Source organism: Ictidomys tridecemlineatus, chromosome 10 (genome assembly GCF_052094955.1).
Source record: "Ictidomys tridecemlineatus isolate mIctTri1 chromosome 10, mIctTri1.hap1, whole genome shotgun sequence".
Taxonomy (NCBI): Eukaryota; Metazoa; Chordata; class Mammalia; order Rodentia; family Sciuridae; genus Ictidomys; species Ictidomys tridecemlineatus.
The window spans coordinates 29,442,553-29,456,559 of record NC_135486.1 but is presented as its reverse complement, the minus strand read 5'-3'; the positions used below and the strand labels follow the sequence as shown (position 1 = coordinate 29,456,559).

Below are 14,007 nucleotides of genomic sequence, written 5' to 3'. Positions count from 1 at the left end.
CCAAACCCTTTAGAAACCTCAAAAGATAAATCAGAGTCTGTAAACAGCTAATTCCAGACCATTTTACTGGGAGGTCTCCTGAAGGGTAGGAGAAAAGGTCCAATATGCATTTGAAAATCAAAATCACATATCTTTGAAATGACAGGCACAGTGACCTGGCAGGTACATTCTCTTAAACGTTTCTAAACATTCTGTTACTTTCAAAATGTGAACTGTCCTTAAAAATAATGAAAATAAACAATTTGCCACCCCTTGAGGGATAACTGCACACACAAGTGCAGCTAGCTCTCACGGTGCCGACGGCACATACAATACCTGTCCCCCTGAAGTCACTCTCAACTACTGAGTTGAGTTTTGTCTGAACTGGTGACCCGCCTCCTGACACTCATTTCAGTCCCACTGCTCAAGTAAAGACACATTGTCAAGCCAGGGTTAGGCAAAAGTGTTTATTGAGAAAGGTGAAGTCCCACAGAAAAATCCGGGGTTCGTGGCTAAATGAGGGGCAATCTGAAGAACTGGTGAGAGATGTCAGATCCTTCTATCCAGAGGGAAGGCCAGATGGATTTCAGGGTAAGTCCTACAGCTTTGCCAGGGAGGGGAGAAGGGTCACTAGATACAAAAAACCAGGGCAGGGTGTCACCCCTGGGAGTCTATCAGAAGAAACAAATTGGGTAGCTTACACTGGGGCTGGTTCCACATCTTTAGTGAGTTTTTTGTTGTTGGTGGTTTTGTTTTTATATATAATTGTCAATAAACCTTTATTTATTTATTTTATATGTGGTTCTGAGAATCGAACCCAGTGCCTCACACATGCTAAACAGGTGCTCTACCACTGAGCTATAACCTCAGCCCGTGGTAAGCTTTTAAGATGAAAATCTGAATTGATGGTGATTAATGATACAGCCAACACAGTCATAAAGAAGATAGAGTACAAAAGGGCTGTCAAGTCTCATGTTCTTTAGAATTTTATTATTTATTTATTTATTTTTAAGAGTGAGAGGGCCAGGCAGTCTGACTTGCAGAAGGAATTTCTCAGAAGGCAAAGGCTATTCTAGGGGACCAGAGAAAACATGACCAGAGAGCTGGCACTAGATATTCTGATGACTGCTATTCTGAATGGGGCAGAGAAGGAAACCCACTTCCCTTCTCTCCGGTAAATCCGTGGGTCTCCAAGTTGCTGCCTACTGAATCTCATGGGACCTTTCTTGGACTGGAAAAAATTAGCTCAGGTCTCCACCCAGCAGAAAGAACACCGGGCCTCAGCTGCCTGGTTTGGAGGAATTCCATCACCTCTATGAGGTTCTGCGAAAGCCGATGCAGGAGGCGGGCAGCTCAGGAGGCAGTGGTGGCTGGAGCAGCCTGCTGCGGCCAAAACATGTGGGGAGAGCCGAGTCTGGCCCCCTGTGCAGTCAGTGCTCCGCTGCTGCCCATCTCCGCTCGCCTGGAGAAGCTACCGAGAGGCCGAGGCCATGTTCGCGGCGTGGGGACGGCCCCAGAACACTGAGCTGTCGTCTTTGGAGAGAGAGGAGGCCGAGCTGATCCTGCGCACTTGGCGACCGGCCCTCCCGCAGGCCCCGTGCGGCAGCTGGGCGCGGAACGAGCGGTCCAGCAGGAGGTAGATGACCGGGTTCGCGCAGCTGTTGACGAAAGCCAGGCAGGTGGCGATGGTGAGACCCCAGCGCAGCGCCAGCAGCAGAGGGCAGGGAAGTGGCAGTGCCCCCAGACGCGCCAGGTGGAAGATGGCTCGTAGGGCGCTGAAAGGCAGCCAGGAGCCGACGAAGGTGCTCTCGATGGCGAAGATGATGCGCAGCGAGTTCCTCCGGGCCCGGCCCACGTATGGCTGCCTGCGCAGGCGGCTCGTGATTCGGCAGTAGCAGAAGAGAGTGACGACCAGGGGCAGCACGAAGGTGAGCAGCAGCAGCAGCAGGCTGAGGCCCTGGAAGACGTCGGAGGGTTCCTCCCCGCACTGGCTGCCGGGGCCCGCGGGAAGGGGCTGCAACCTTCGGTAGACCAGGGAGGGCAGGCCGGCCAGAAGCGCCACGGTCCAAACGCTGCAGCACGCAGCCAGCACGCAGCGCGGGGTGCGCAGCGGCCGCGCCTCAAGCAGCTTCACCACGGCCAGGTAGCGATCCACGCTCATGCCGGCCAGCAGTAGCGCGCCTGCGCAGCGCGTGCAGGCCAGCGCGAAGCTGCTGAGCTTGCAGAGGCCTTCGCCGAAGGGCCAGTGGCCTCCGCGCGCCGCCGCCGCCGCCCACAGTGGCAGGGTGAACACGAAGCCCAGGTCCGCGGCGGCCAGGTGCAGCACGAAGGTGTCCACCAGCCGCCGCGGCCCACGCCGCCCGGTCAGCAGCCACACCACGAAGGTGTTGCCCACCAGGCCCACTGCGAAAGCCGCCAGGTAGAGCGCAGGGATGTAGGCGTAACCGTAGGGCAGGTCCCAGGAAGGGCACAACTCCAGCTCCTCCAGGGCACCCGACCCGGAGTAGTCCCAGGACACCACATCCGGGCTGGGGCTCCAGGCCTCAGTGGCGTTCATGGCCTGGCCTTGAGACCTGCGTGGTCCCAGGCCTCGCTCCGTACAGGCCGTAGTCGCTCTGAACAGGAGGGGGTTGGCTCTTCACGGCCGGTGCCCAGCACCTCCCTTCCTGCCACCCCAGATGGAGGTGAGGCGAATGGGTGGGCAGGAAGGTGGGGAGGGAGGGTGTGGACAGGGAGGGGCAGGCTCCTGTGGTACAGATGATGGCCTCTGAGTTGGGGAAGGGCAGAGAAGGACAGAGGGGGCTCCATAGCTGGCTCTACAAGGAAAAGTCCTCAGGACTGGGAGACCTGTGCGGCCTCCCAGGGCGAGGTGGCCCATCGCTTCCTCTATTAATCACTCAGTTTGTTAAATCAGGGTACTTGTCTGATGAGGAGGGTCTAATGTCAGTTTGCAAGAGGTGGTAAGTACACTGGAATCTTCATCTGTTCTGGTTCCTCCATCCTGCCTCCCCTTGCTGTTATTTTGCATCTAGAGGTGAAGAGACAGAACCTGGGATGTGGCTTTTATAGCCCCCTCTCATTCACCTGTTTTCTAAAAAAGGGGTCCCTGTTATTTTGTACACAGTAGATCTGGAGGAACCGGGAGCTTGTCCTTGGAGGTCTAGCTCCTGAACAGGAATTAGCCAGCAGAGCTCTTGGACTATTGTAAGCCTGCTGAGAGGGAGGGCTAAGTGTCTTAACTCTGGTGGCTTTTCTGTCCAAATCCAATCCTCACGGAGCCATGTAGAAGGGTATTAAGCCACAGAGGAAAAAGGGACAGAGCCTGGTATTCAAATCTAGCTTTTCCCCACATTCCTCCATTCTGTAAGTCAACACTATAATTTCAGTGCAAAAGATGACACCAGGTGGCAAATAACAAAATATCAGATTTGTTGTGCTAAATTATGAGATGGGAGCTTGGAAGGAACAAGATCCCTTCTGGACTGAGAGAGAGGGAAGGATTCATGGAGAAGGGTGGGCATAAAGTCTGACCCTGATTGGAGCATGTTCCTTCTTAAGGAGGGTGTATTCATGACACCTGAATTCCTCTAAACAGACGTCCCTCCCTCAAGATGCTGTGTTGAAACTCTTGCCATGGTGTATCCTCCCAGAGTCACTCCCACTGTCACCTGCAATGAGTGACTTATGCAGTGATCAACCTGGTGTTAAAAATTTCAAAGTGGATTATCAGTTTTATTTGAGTCCATCCCATTAACAGTCAAGTAGCAGTAGTGTCACAATGCCACTCATAACTTTACAGAGTCATTGCTGAGGCAGGGCAGACCCTTGGGCAGTGGCCAGACTGCCAGCAAACTGTAGTACATGTTAAAAACAATCCACTTAGAATTCAGAGCAGGAGCAGTTACTTATGGTGGGAGGAGAAAACCGGAAAAGGCTTCCTGGGAGACAAAACGTGAGGTCAGTTCTAGGAAGGACAGCCAGAAATAGCAACAGAAAAGAGAGGAAAGGCCAGACTAGACAGAGGGAGTAAAAGGAACAAGCATTTTGAGGCAAGCAGGAACATGAACTTTTCATGGCACAAGCCGTGACACAAGTCTAAGTGTGACTGGAGCCCAGAAAGGAGGAGGGTGGCAGGGGATGAAGAAGACAAGGTCACTGGGGCCAGATCATGAAGGGGTTTGGATGTCATTCTGTAGGTGGTGGAGTGCCCCCAGATCTCAGTGTGTTTTGAAAAGATCACTGGCAGAACTGTGGGTTGGAGAGGAGGGAGCCCCAAGCCAGGGAGATGGCCAAAGAGGCTGTTTTAATTGTGTCTGAAATAGGTTAATGACGGGGCAGAAAGGAGAGGAACCATTCGAGAGAGTTGTAACATCATAGGTGTCCACAGAGAGGAACTAATTAGGCCTGAGATTCCTCTGCTGGAGGATTGTGTGGATGTTGTCCCCTTAACTGAAGTAAAAAACACAGAGGAGGAGCATGTCTGTAATGTGTTCAGGGTTATGTGGGTTTTTTTGCGGGGGAGAGGGTACTGGGGATTGAATGCAGGGGCACTTAACACTGGACCACATCCCCAGCCCTTTATATATTTTATTTAGAGAAAGGGTCTTGCTAAGTTGCTTAGGGCCTTGCTAAGTTGCTGAGGCTGGCTTTGAACTCGAAATCCTCTTGTCCCAGCCTCCAGAGCCCTTGTGATTACAGGCATGTGCCACTGTGCCCAGCTCCATGTGGATTTGAGGTGGCCTGATGAAATAGATTTTTAACTATCCAAAACAAGATGTTTCTGAGAGTGAAAGAGGTACTATCATAATTAGCTTGGTCATAAACCAGGACTGTTCTTGGCAAACAGGGACATATGGCCACCCTAGGTCAAAGTCCTGCTGGTATATGGAGATTCCCAGCAGGGAGTTAGAAAATGGTTCCAGAGTCCATGGAGGGTTGGGCATGCTTCTAGGCCGTTTGTGTGAAGAATTTTTTTCTCCCACACCAATTACAAACAGGAGAAGTCAGGCAACAGAAGAGGCCAAGGAATGAGTAAATGGCTTACAGGTCTGTCCCTCCATGGGCATTGCCACTTCCAAGCTTGGGTTTCCTGGGAACACCCTCCCTCTCCCCGTGAGGGGAGAAGGCTGAGGAGTTTGCTGGAGATTCAGAACAGTTTTTCTAATGTTTGATCACATGTCTGGTGAGCAGTGCCCACATCCTGGGTGGTCTAAGGGGGCTGCAGCCTCCTTCCCTGGAAAGCCAACACAGAGGAACCCCGATAATCAGGGGGAGGCCCAGTGCTGCTGGAATTCACTTTCCATGGGCGCGTCTCAGTCTGGGGCTCAGAGAGTATGAGTGATCCTGAAAGCTAGAGATGAACAGCGAAGAAACCACCAGGTGAAAAAGAACAGTGGGTGAGCGACCCAAGAGGGGAATATAGGCAGGGGGTAGAGGGGAAGTAGAAGTAGGTTGTTTATTTTAAAAACACAGAGATTCTTGCTTCCTGGGCTGTGGTCTCATACCCAAGCAAAGTCTGTGGCCGAGAGCCTATGTTGAATCTTCTGTGCGGGGGCCTGGGCCGGTGGGCCTTACTGAACTCTGTCTGGGTGGGAGAAAGCAACGAAGACCAGAGGCAGGTTCACTGCCCTGGGCCTGGCTTCCTGGGGTGCCCAGGGTGGTTTCAGTGACCCAGGCTAACTCTGCGACGCTGCTTTCTCTTCGGCTCCTGGGGAGGACTCCTCAAGTCAACCAATAGAAACACTCATTTCTCCTGGCTGAGAATCCCAGCCACTCTGATCCCAGCCATTCTGAGGCTAAGCCCAAGTTGTCTGTCCTTCCTCCGTCCTCCTGCAGGAGGCTTCTCTGGCCCCTGCCGCTCACCGGCCTTCCGCTCTGTGCATAACTGGAGCCACCTATCCCATTGCTGTGTGGGTCTGTCTCGTCCTGCCCATGGGATTATAATGTCTTTGAGGTGAGAGGAACTTCTCCCCATCCATCACTGTGATTGGCACAAGCCTGAGAACAGAGGTGACACTTAGATGAATAAATATCCAATTGCTTTGGTCATAATGGCTTTCAGGAGGTTTACCTCTGCCCGGTCAAGGCTATAGTTAAGCTCTTACAATTTCCCACCCATATTATTTTATGTACAAATAAACCTAACCTTTTAGAAAATATTTGAATTTTGCCTCTTTCATCTCAAAAGCCATATAACCACGTTACGGAACAGAGAAGGAAAGTCGTCCCAGACTTGGTACCTCAACACAACTAACTGTACTTCACATGTTGGTGAATTTCTTTCCAACCAGAGAAGGACATTTTCTTTTATTTAAAAAAAAATTATATATATATTTAGTTGTAGATGGCACAATACCTTTATTTTATTAATTAATTTATTTTTATGTGGTGCTGAGGATCGAATCCAGTGCCTCACAAATGCTAGGCAAGTGCTCCACCACTGAGCCACAACCCCAGCCCTGATTTTTTTTTTAACATTCTTTTAGTTGTTGATAGATCTTTATTTTATTTATTTATATGCAATGCTGAGAATCAAACCCAGTGCCTCACACATGCCAGGCAAGTGCGCTACTGCTGAGCCCTAGCCCCCCAGCCCTGACATTTTCAAAAGTAAAGAATTTGTTTATAATCCCATTGGTCTTGGATTTTTTTCATATTATATCAGATATTCTCCACATATATTTTTTCACAATGTATATAGTTTTGTGGTCTGTTATTCTCAATGCTATATAAATCCTCATTTTTCTATGTTGCTTAATTTTCAAAATCCTTAAATTTGAATATAGAGGTTGTTTCTAATATTGGGAGGGGGTACCAGGGATTGAACTCAGGGACACTCGACTACAGAGCCACATCCCCAGCCCTATTTTGTATTTTATTAAGAGACAGGGTCTCATTAAGTTGCTTAGTGCCTCACTTTTGCTGAGGCTGGCTTTGAACTCTCGATCCTCCTGCCTCCTCCCTAGCTGCTGGGATTACAGATGTGCACCACTACACCTGGCCTGTTTCTAATATTTTTAAATAGAATAATTGCACTTATGACCTCTTTATTTCAGACTCTTTTCATAATATAAATGTCCTTGTATAGGTCAAAAGTTATGAAAATTTTCATTGGTTGAGACAAATTTTTTTTTAAATATTCATTTTTAGTCATAGGTGGACACAATATTTTTATGTGGTGCTGAGGATTAAACGTGGTGCCTCTCGCATGGTAGGCGAGTGCTATACCTCTGAGCCACAACCCCAGCCCCAAGACAAATGTTTTTACAGTAATATTAACTTAGGATGTCACCGGCATTTTATGAGGGTATTAGGTTCCAACACGGTCTTGTTAGAAATGTTCATCAGTAACATATTTTCCACTGATAGGTAATGAGGTAAACTGGTACCTCATTTAATTCACACTTGATTACAAATAAGATGGAAAAAATCTGTCCATATTTATTTCCTCACACAATGTGAACTCTCTAGTCATGTCATTCACATATTTATTATGATCTTATGTAGGTGCTATTAACTTGTATGAACTATTCATTTAGGATAAATGATGATCCTGTTTGGTTCAAATATTTTTCCAAACTTTTTATTAGCTATTTCTTATTGTTTTATGCTTTCATATTATCAAATTTATTGCTATTAGAAATTTCAGAATTTAGAAAATTAGTTTTCTTTTTGATGTAAGAACATTCAGTTCTATTGTCAAAAATAATATTCTTGGCCTTTTTAATCCACCTAATGTGTAATCTTTTTTAGATTTCTATACAGCTTTCCTAACACTTTTTTAAAATTTTTTTAGTTATAGATGGACACAATACCTTTATTTTATTTATTTATTTTTAAGTGGTGCTCAGGATTGAACCCAGTGCCTCATACATGCAAGGCAAGTACTCTGCCACTGAGCCACAATCCCAGCCCTCCTAATAATTACATTTGAAATACATGTTTTAGAAACTTGTTTTGTGTGTGATGTTAAATTTATGACACAGATTTCTTACATGTCATCCCATCCATCTCTGATCAGTTAAAAAACTGATCATTAGTGGTGACAATCTGGCTTAAATGTCAGCTTTATTAGTTGATAGCTGTCCTTTGGGCCCCAGTTCCCACATTTTAAAATGGGCATGATAATATCTACCTGATAGGGGTCTAGTGAGGATCAAATGAGACAGCTCCCATGGAGTCCCCTCCCATTCTGGGTCTGAGCATGTAAAACCCACTCAATCCCTCAGATGATGGACCTCACATAGGCAGGCCTGCTCTTATTTCTGGCTGTCCCCCCGGGGCTTGTGCTGCCTCTCCTCTCCTGGATACAGTGCTTTGTTTACATGTGGTGGGTAGGTGGTAAATATTTGGGGCATTGCACTGGGAATCCACAGAGAGAGAATCTCCATCTGGGAGATCTTTAAGACTTGATCCATCACAGTACACGGTGCCTGGTGTCACCTGCTGGTGAATTCCACAAGGTGACAGATTAGATTGTGCAGAGAATCCGCTGGCAGGACTACAGCACAGACAGACTGTAGTCTGCCAGGTCAACTTCAGTCCTTCCTTGAATATGAGGAAAACCACAAAAACCTGTGTTGTTCCAATGCCCTTTGTTAAATACTGAACTGGGAATAGGGAGTCAGCTGTTTTACTTACTGGCTATTGAGATTCTCAGTACTGCATATAAATAAATAAATAAATAAATATCCATTGACAACTAAAAAATATTTTTAACAAATGTTCCCAAGGTCCACCTACCCCTGAAACTTTGTGTGTGTGTGTGTATGTGGTGGAGAGAGAGATAGGACAGAAGGCAACAGTAGCTCTGGTCCCTCCCCTGATACCTCACCACTTAAGGGATGTGGCTGGCACACACCAGGCAACGGGCCCCACCCTGGATGCCAGAGACCCTGAAGAACTTTTCAGATGTTCAACTATGGTAGAAACTTTTAGGAACTGAACACAGGGTAGCTAGCTGGGAGAGGACACTGTCTGAGCTAGACATGAGCTCTCAGTTCCATCTCGGAAGGGACCACTCAATGTGAAAGAGCCTGTAGCCTTCTGCCATGTGATTGTCTCAGGGCTAGATCTACCCCGATGTCATTGTCACCGTTAGTCCTTGGAGGACATGGGGGAGGGAGTCAGGGACAGGACTAGAGGGTGGGGGAAGAGAACGTAGCTTTCAAGGAAAGTAAGACTCCTGTCTTCCACTGCAGGTTGCTGCAGCTCAAGTGTTCTTAAAGATAAAAAATAAACCCATCGGAAACTTGAAGCAATAGGGAAGTCCCTCAGTGTAAAAATGGCCCCAGCATAGCTGCTTGGAAAAGAAGCAACTTTTTATCTTTGTAGTAACTATTCTGCCCACACAAGCCTCTGAACTACCACTTACCATCACTGTTCAGTGATTTCACAGAATGTAGTGTGAAATCTAGATATTGGTAGCAGCAGCCTCTCGGCATGAGTGGTAGTGGGGTGTCCCCACCACCCACCACTTCCTATGCTGTGATCTTGCCACTGATCAATGAAACAAATCTTTAGGGTCACCTTCAACTCAGACTGACCTTGTGACCAGCCCCTTCCAGCTGTTGGCCAGATCAGCAAATGGAAAAGACACAAGAAGTAAGACTCGGTGCTTCCCTCTCAAGCAGTTCATACATTATTGGAGGTGAGCCATAATGTACAAATAATCTTGATAAAAGGCAGATTGTAACATCCTGCTTCATATCAATGTCAAAGCAAGACAGCCTTTCTGAGATGTCTGTGGATAGAAGCAGCCTGGTCCCAAACACTGAGATGATTACCATCACCTCAATTCACCCCCTCCAGCAATTCAAATTAAAAATAATGCTGAACTAGAAAATAAGAAAGTTTCCTGTAGTTTGCTTTTTTTCATGACTACTTCAATAATGTTTTTGTTTTTTTTGGTACCAGGGATTGAATGCAGAGGGCTTAACCACTGAGCCACATCCCCAGCCCTTTATATTTTTTGAGACAGGGTCTAAGTTGCTTGGGACTTTGCTGAGTTGCTGAGGTTGGCCTCCAACTTGCAATCCTCCTGCCTCAGCCTCCCAAATTGCTGGGATTACAAGGTATGTGCCTCTACACCCAGCTAATGAGATAACTTGACATGTCACAGGTTTTGATGTGCCTGTGAGTATTTCCCTATCAGATGTTCTGGCATTGCTGAAAAGGTAAGGTGGGGATAAATCTATGAGGGCTTTAGATACTTATCTCTGGAGTTTTACACAGATAATAAAGCACCAAAGAAGTTTTGTCTAGTTCAGATGAGACAAGATATAACTAATGCTTTAGAAAAACTGAGTAACAGGAGAGTACGGAGGGGAAAAATGCAAGGAGGGAAAGACCACTTGAAAGCTCTGCAGTAAAGCATGAGCTACCAGAACCTGGACACAAATCTGGTGGCAGAAAGGATGAACAGACTGAAAGAACAAATTTGAACAAAACAAATTTGTAGCATCTGGGCACTAGGTCCTTCTGTGTTGGACAGAGAAGGAGGAAGGGAAGATCTTGAAGGTTTTAGTCTTGGGGACTAGACGTGTGTCAGGAAGGAAAGTTGACTTTACTAGGCAGTTGACACTGGGTTTTTAACTAGGTGGGCTGGGGGTGACATTGGACCTTCCAGTTGAAAATGACAGCAGCTGGAGGCATGGGTGGGGCCAAGAGAGCACTTAGGAAGCAGACGTGGATTGTGTGTGGAGGTAGCAGTCAAAGCGCACAGCGAAAGCCTCCCTGCAAGGAGGGTGGAAGTAGGGCAGAGTGTGAAAAACTGGGCCCAGAGAGAAGGCAAAGGAGAACTGGAACCCCATGTCTGGTGATCAAGCCACACCTGAGTCCTATGGAATGCTAAATGTGAACTGGAGGGAGTCAAATCAGAGAAAGCTAACTTGGGATTTACAACTAAGGGACAAAATATCTGTAGTAGGAGTTAGAAATAAAACTCACATTTTGGACTTGACTGTGAATTCTGGACCAGGACTGGGTAGCCCTTTCATACATTCCTTCCACACATATTGACTACCTATTATGCTGAGGCACCAATTATAAGGGTAAAGAATCAAATTACACACTAATTCCTACTGTATACAAATATATCTGTGGTGTTACTAAGAATTCAGTGAGCCCTCCAATGAGACTGCACATTCTGCTTCTTTTATATGTAGTTAGAGAGAAAAACAGAGTAGAAATAACTGTATAATACTTACAGTAGCCAGAGGCTAAGTTTGTAGTCTCTGGTTAAGACAGTAAAAAAGGATGTGCAGCACAGCTTTGAACAATGTTTATAAAGAACTTATATCTCTGCAATTCAAAATTTAATTCTTCACTGAAAACTAGGATGTGGCATTCTATCAGTTGACAATTTAAGATAGTCTTAAATTCTTGATAAGTCAGTTTTAATAAGATAATCTAGTACTTGAAATTGCTTGCTGAGCTGAACAAGATCTTCTTTCTGTTTACAGGTGAAGGCTTATCTGTTCTTTATTTTTATTCATTCCTCTGTTATAGCACATAGTTATCATTGTTTGTAAAGGTCTAATATAGCATTCACCTTGAGACACTTGAGTTCCTTGGTGGTAGAGACCCTAACCTTGTGATCTAGCTAGTCCCTTGCATTTAATAACTCTTTCCTGGATAAATAAGATCAACCTGTTATAATTTATTTTTCACCACTTATGCTGCTTCAACACTTTTTTTAATCCTCATAATTCTAGATACTCAGTGTAGCTACGTAAGCACACCAGTTTGATTAGCTGGTATTGTGTTGATGCTGGTTACGAGTGGTAGGCAAGAGAATAAAATCTGCTCTAACTATTATTCTCAGTGTTCCTTCAGTGGTGAACCTAACTAGTATAATTGTGAGCCTGGATGTATTATTTTCTTTTCTTTTTTGGTAGTGCACATCGAAGGATGCTTAACCACTGAACGACATTACCAGGCCTTTAAAAAAAAACAAAACTTTTTTTTTTTTGAACTTGCAATCCTCCTGCCTCAGCCTCCCAAGTTTCTGAGATTACAGGCATGTACCACTGCTCCTAACTCTAAATATATCTAAATATATTCTTATTCCACAATATCCACAACGGCAGCAGGGAAACTCTGCACCATGCAGACCAGTGAAGAGATGAATCAAGGCTCAGACTCCAATTGTAATGTTGCCACTTATTAGCCTTGAGCTCTGAAGAGTTATTTATTAATCTTTCAAAGTTGCATCATCTTTATCTATAAAATGGGGCTGAAAATCTTTAAAGACAACAGTAAGTTAAATGAGAAAGCAAATTAAAGATACTTAAATTGTAAAGCAATATTTAAGTGGAGAGTTTCTATTTGTTTTGGGGTTAAGAGTTAACATTTTCCTTATATAAATGTGCAAACCCTAAAATATGAAAATTGGGTGGGACCAGCAATCAGTGCAGTTGAGTGAAACTATACATTAAACACACTGTTAATGACACATGCTGTCCTGTGTCCTTGTGATGCCTCTAATATCAACTGAAGGAAGTCACAGATTCAGCCACCTAAAATAACAGACTGAAGTTAAGAAGGATAAAATAAATCACTAGCCAAGGTAACATGGTGGCTTTGCTTAACATTTTAAGGAAAAAAAAATCTTACTGGGTCTTAAAATTTTTTGTGTGAATTCATTTGCTTTTATCCTTTTCAATGCAAATAAATAATTTCCTCCTACTTTTTATGACATAAATATAGCCACTGTAGATGGAGATCACTTTTAGTTAAGATACCAAGGTGATATTAAACACATACAAGAAACTAACTTTTGCTGTCTGACTTTGGGAACACTGAGGTATTAGAAGGCGTATGTACCCACAGGTACAAAAAGGAGAGGACTGAAACTGGGTTCTGGGTCTCCTCTGAAGAACAACTCTGACACACCAACCCCTGCACCTCTGTACCACACCTCTACCCTCCATCAAACTATACACAGTCATAATGTGTAGTCATAATGTCTCTCATGTCTTTTAAAAAGCAAAATTGCCATCTAACGAGACACCAATCTATTTCTGAAGCATCTACAGATCTCTAAGGATGGTAGAATTTCACACTCATTTTATAGATTTTTTTTTCAATCTCTGGTTCTTAGGTTGCAGCATTACAGTTGTTTTTCCTTTGCTACATTTTATTATTTGTTATCAATATATAGAAAGGTTATGAAATAAAGATGGCTGTACCTGTCTATTTCAGAATATTTTCCTTGGCTCCAGCTAGAACCCATGAATTAGGTCAGGGAAGGTACTCTTGTGTGTGGATGCAAGAGAACCATGGTTTGTGAATATTTCTCTAATATGCCTGGGTTTAAGAGTTATTTTTACTTTTGAAATTTAAAGTACTGGAAAATATTGTGGAAGTATAACTACTCTGAAGCTTGAGTGTCTTATCAAAAGGCAGAAGTCCCAAGGTGGAGACCATATTAATGTCTGACAACAACAGATATTTCTCCAGATATATAGTTATGCGTGGATATTTTAGTGTGTGTTTGTGTGGGGGGGTATATTTCCTTACTCTGGTCTAAATAAGCAGAATCAGCAAAATCAAAGTTAAACTTATGGAGTAACAGTCAAAAACTGCCTTCTTGGGCTGAGGCTATAGCTCAGTGGTAGAGCGAATGCCTAGCATGTGTGAAGTTTTGATACACAGGACCACATAAAAATAAATAATAAAGGTATTAGTTTCCATCAACAACAATAAAAGAAAAACTGTCTTCTCATGGTTAAAGAAGAAAATCAAGTTCATCAGCCACTTAATTTCAAAGGAACAAAGTATTAAGTCTGACACAATTTGATTATTAATTCACCAAAAGATAGTAAGTTAATATGAATAGGATTAATGTAAAAGGAGCAAAGCACTTACATACTACATACATTTGAGCCAAGCATAGAAAGTTAGACTTTTTTACTATTACCATAAGACAAATTTTAAACAATAGCTAATATTACTAAAATTTGTTTCTTATATTTAAATTGTTAGATGTAAACATAGGCTAAGGGATAGAGAAACTATATGATGAGC

General features: G+C 44.6%; 1 protein-coding gene across 1 annotated transcript; it reads right to left on the bottom strand.

Annotated features, from left to right (window-relative positions):
• Window positions 1-432: 432 nt before the first annotated feature.
• Window positions 433-13,967, bottom strand: Gpr25 (G protein-coupled receptor 25). Its single transcript, XM_005330377.4, has one exon. The coding sequence runs from the start codon at window positions 2,534-2,536 to the stop codon at window positions 1,451-1,453; it is 1,086 nt and encodes a 361-aa protein (XP_005330434.1). The 5' UTR covers window positions 2,537-13,967; the 3' UTR covers window positions 433-1,450.
• Window positions 13,968-14,007: the final 40 nt, after the last annotated feature.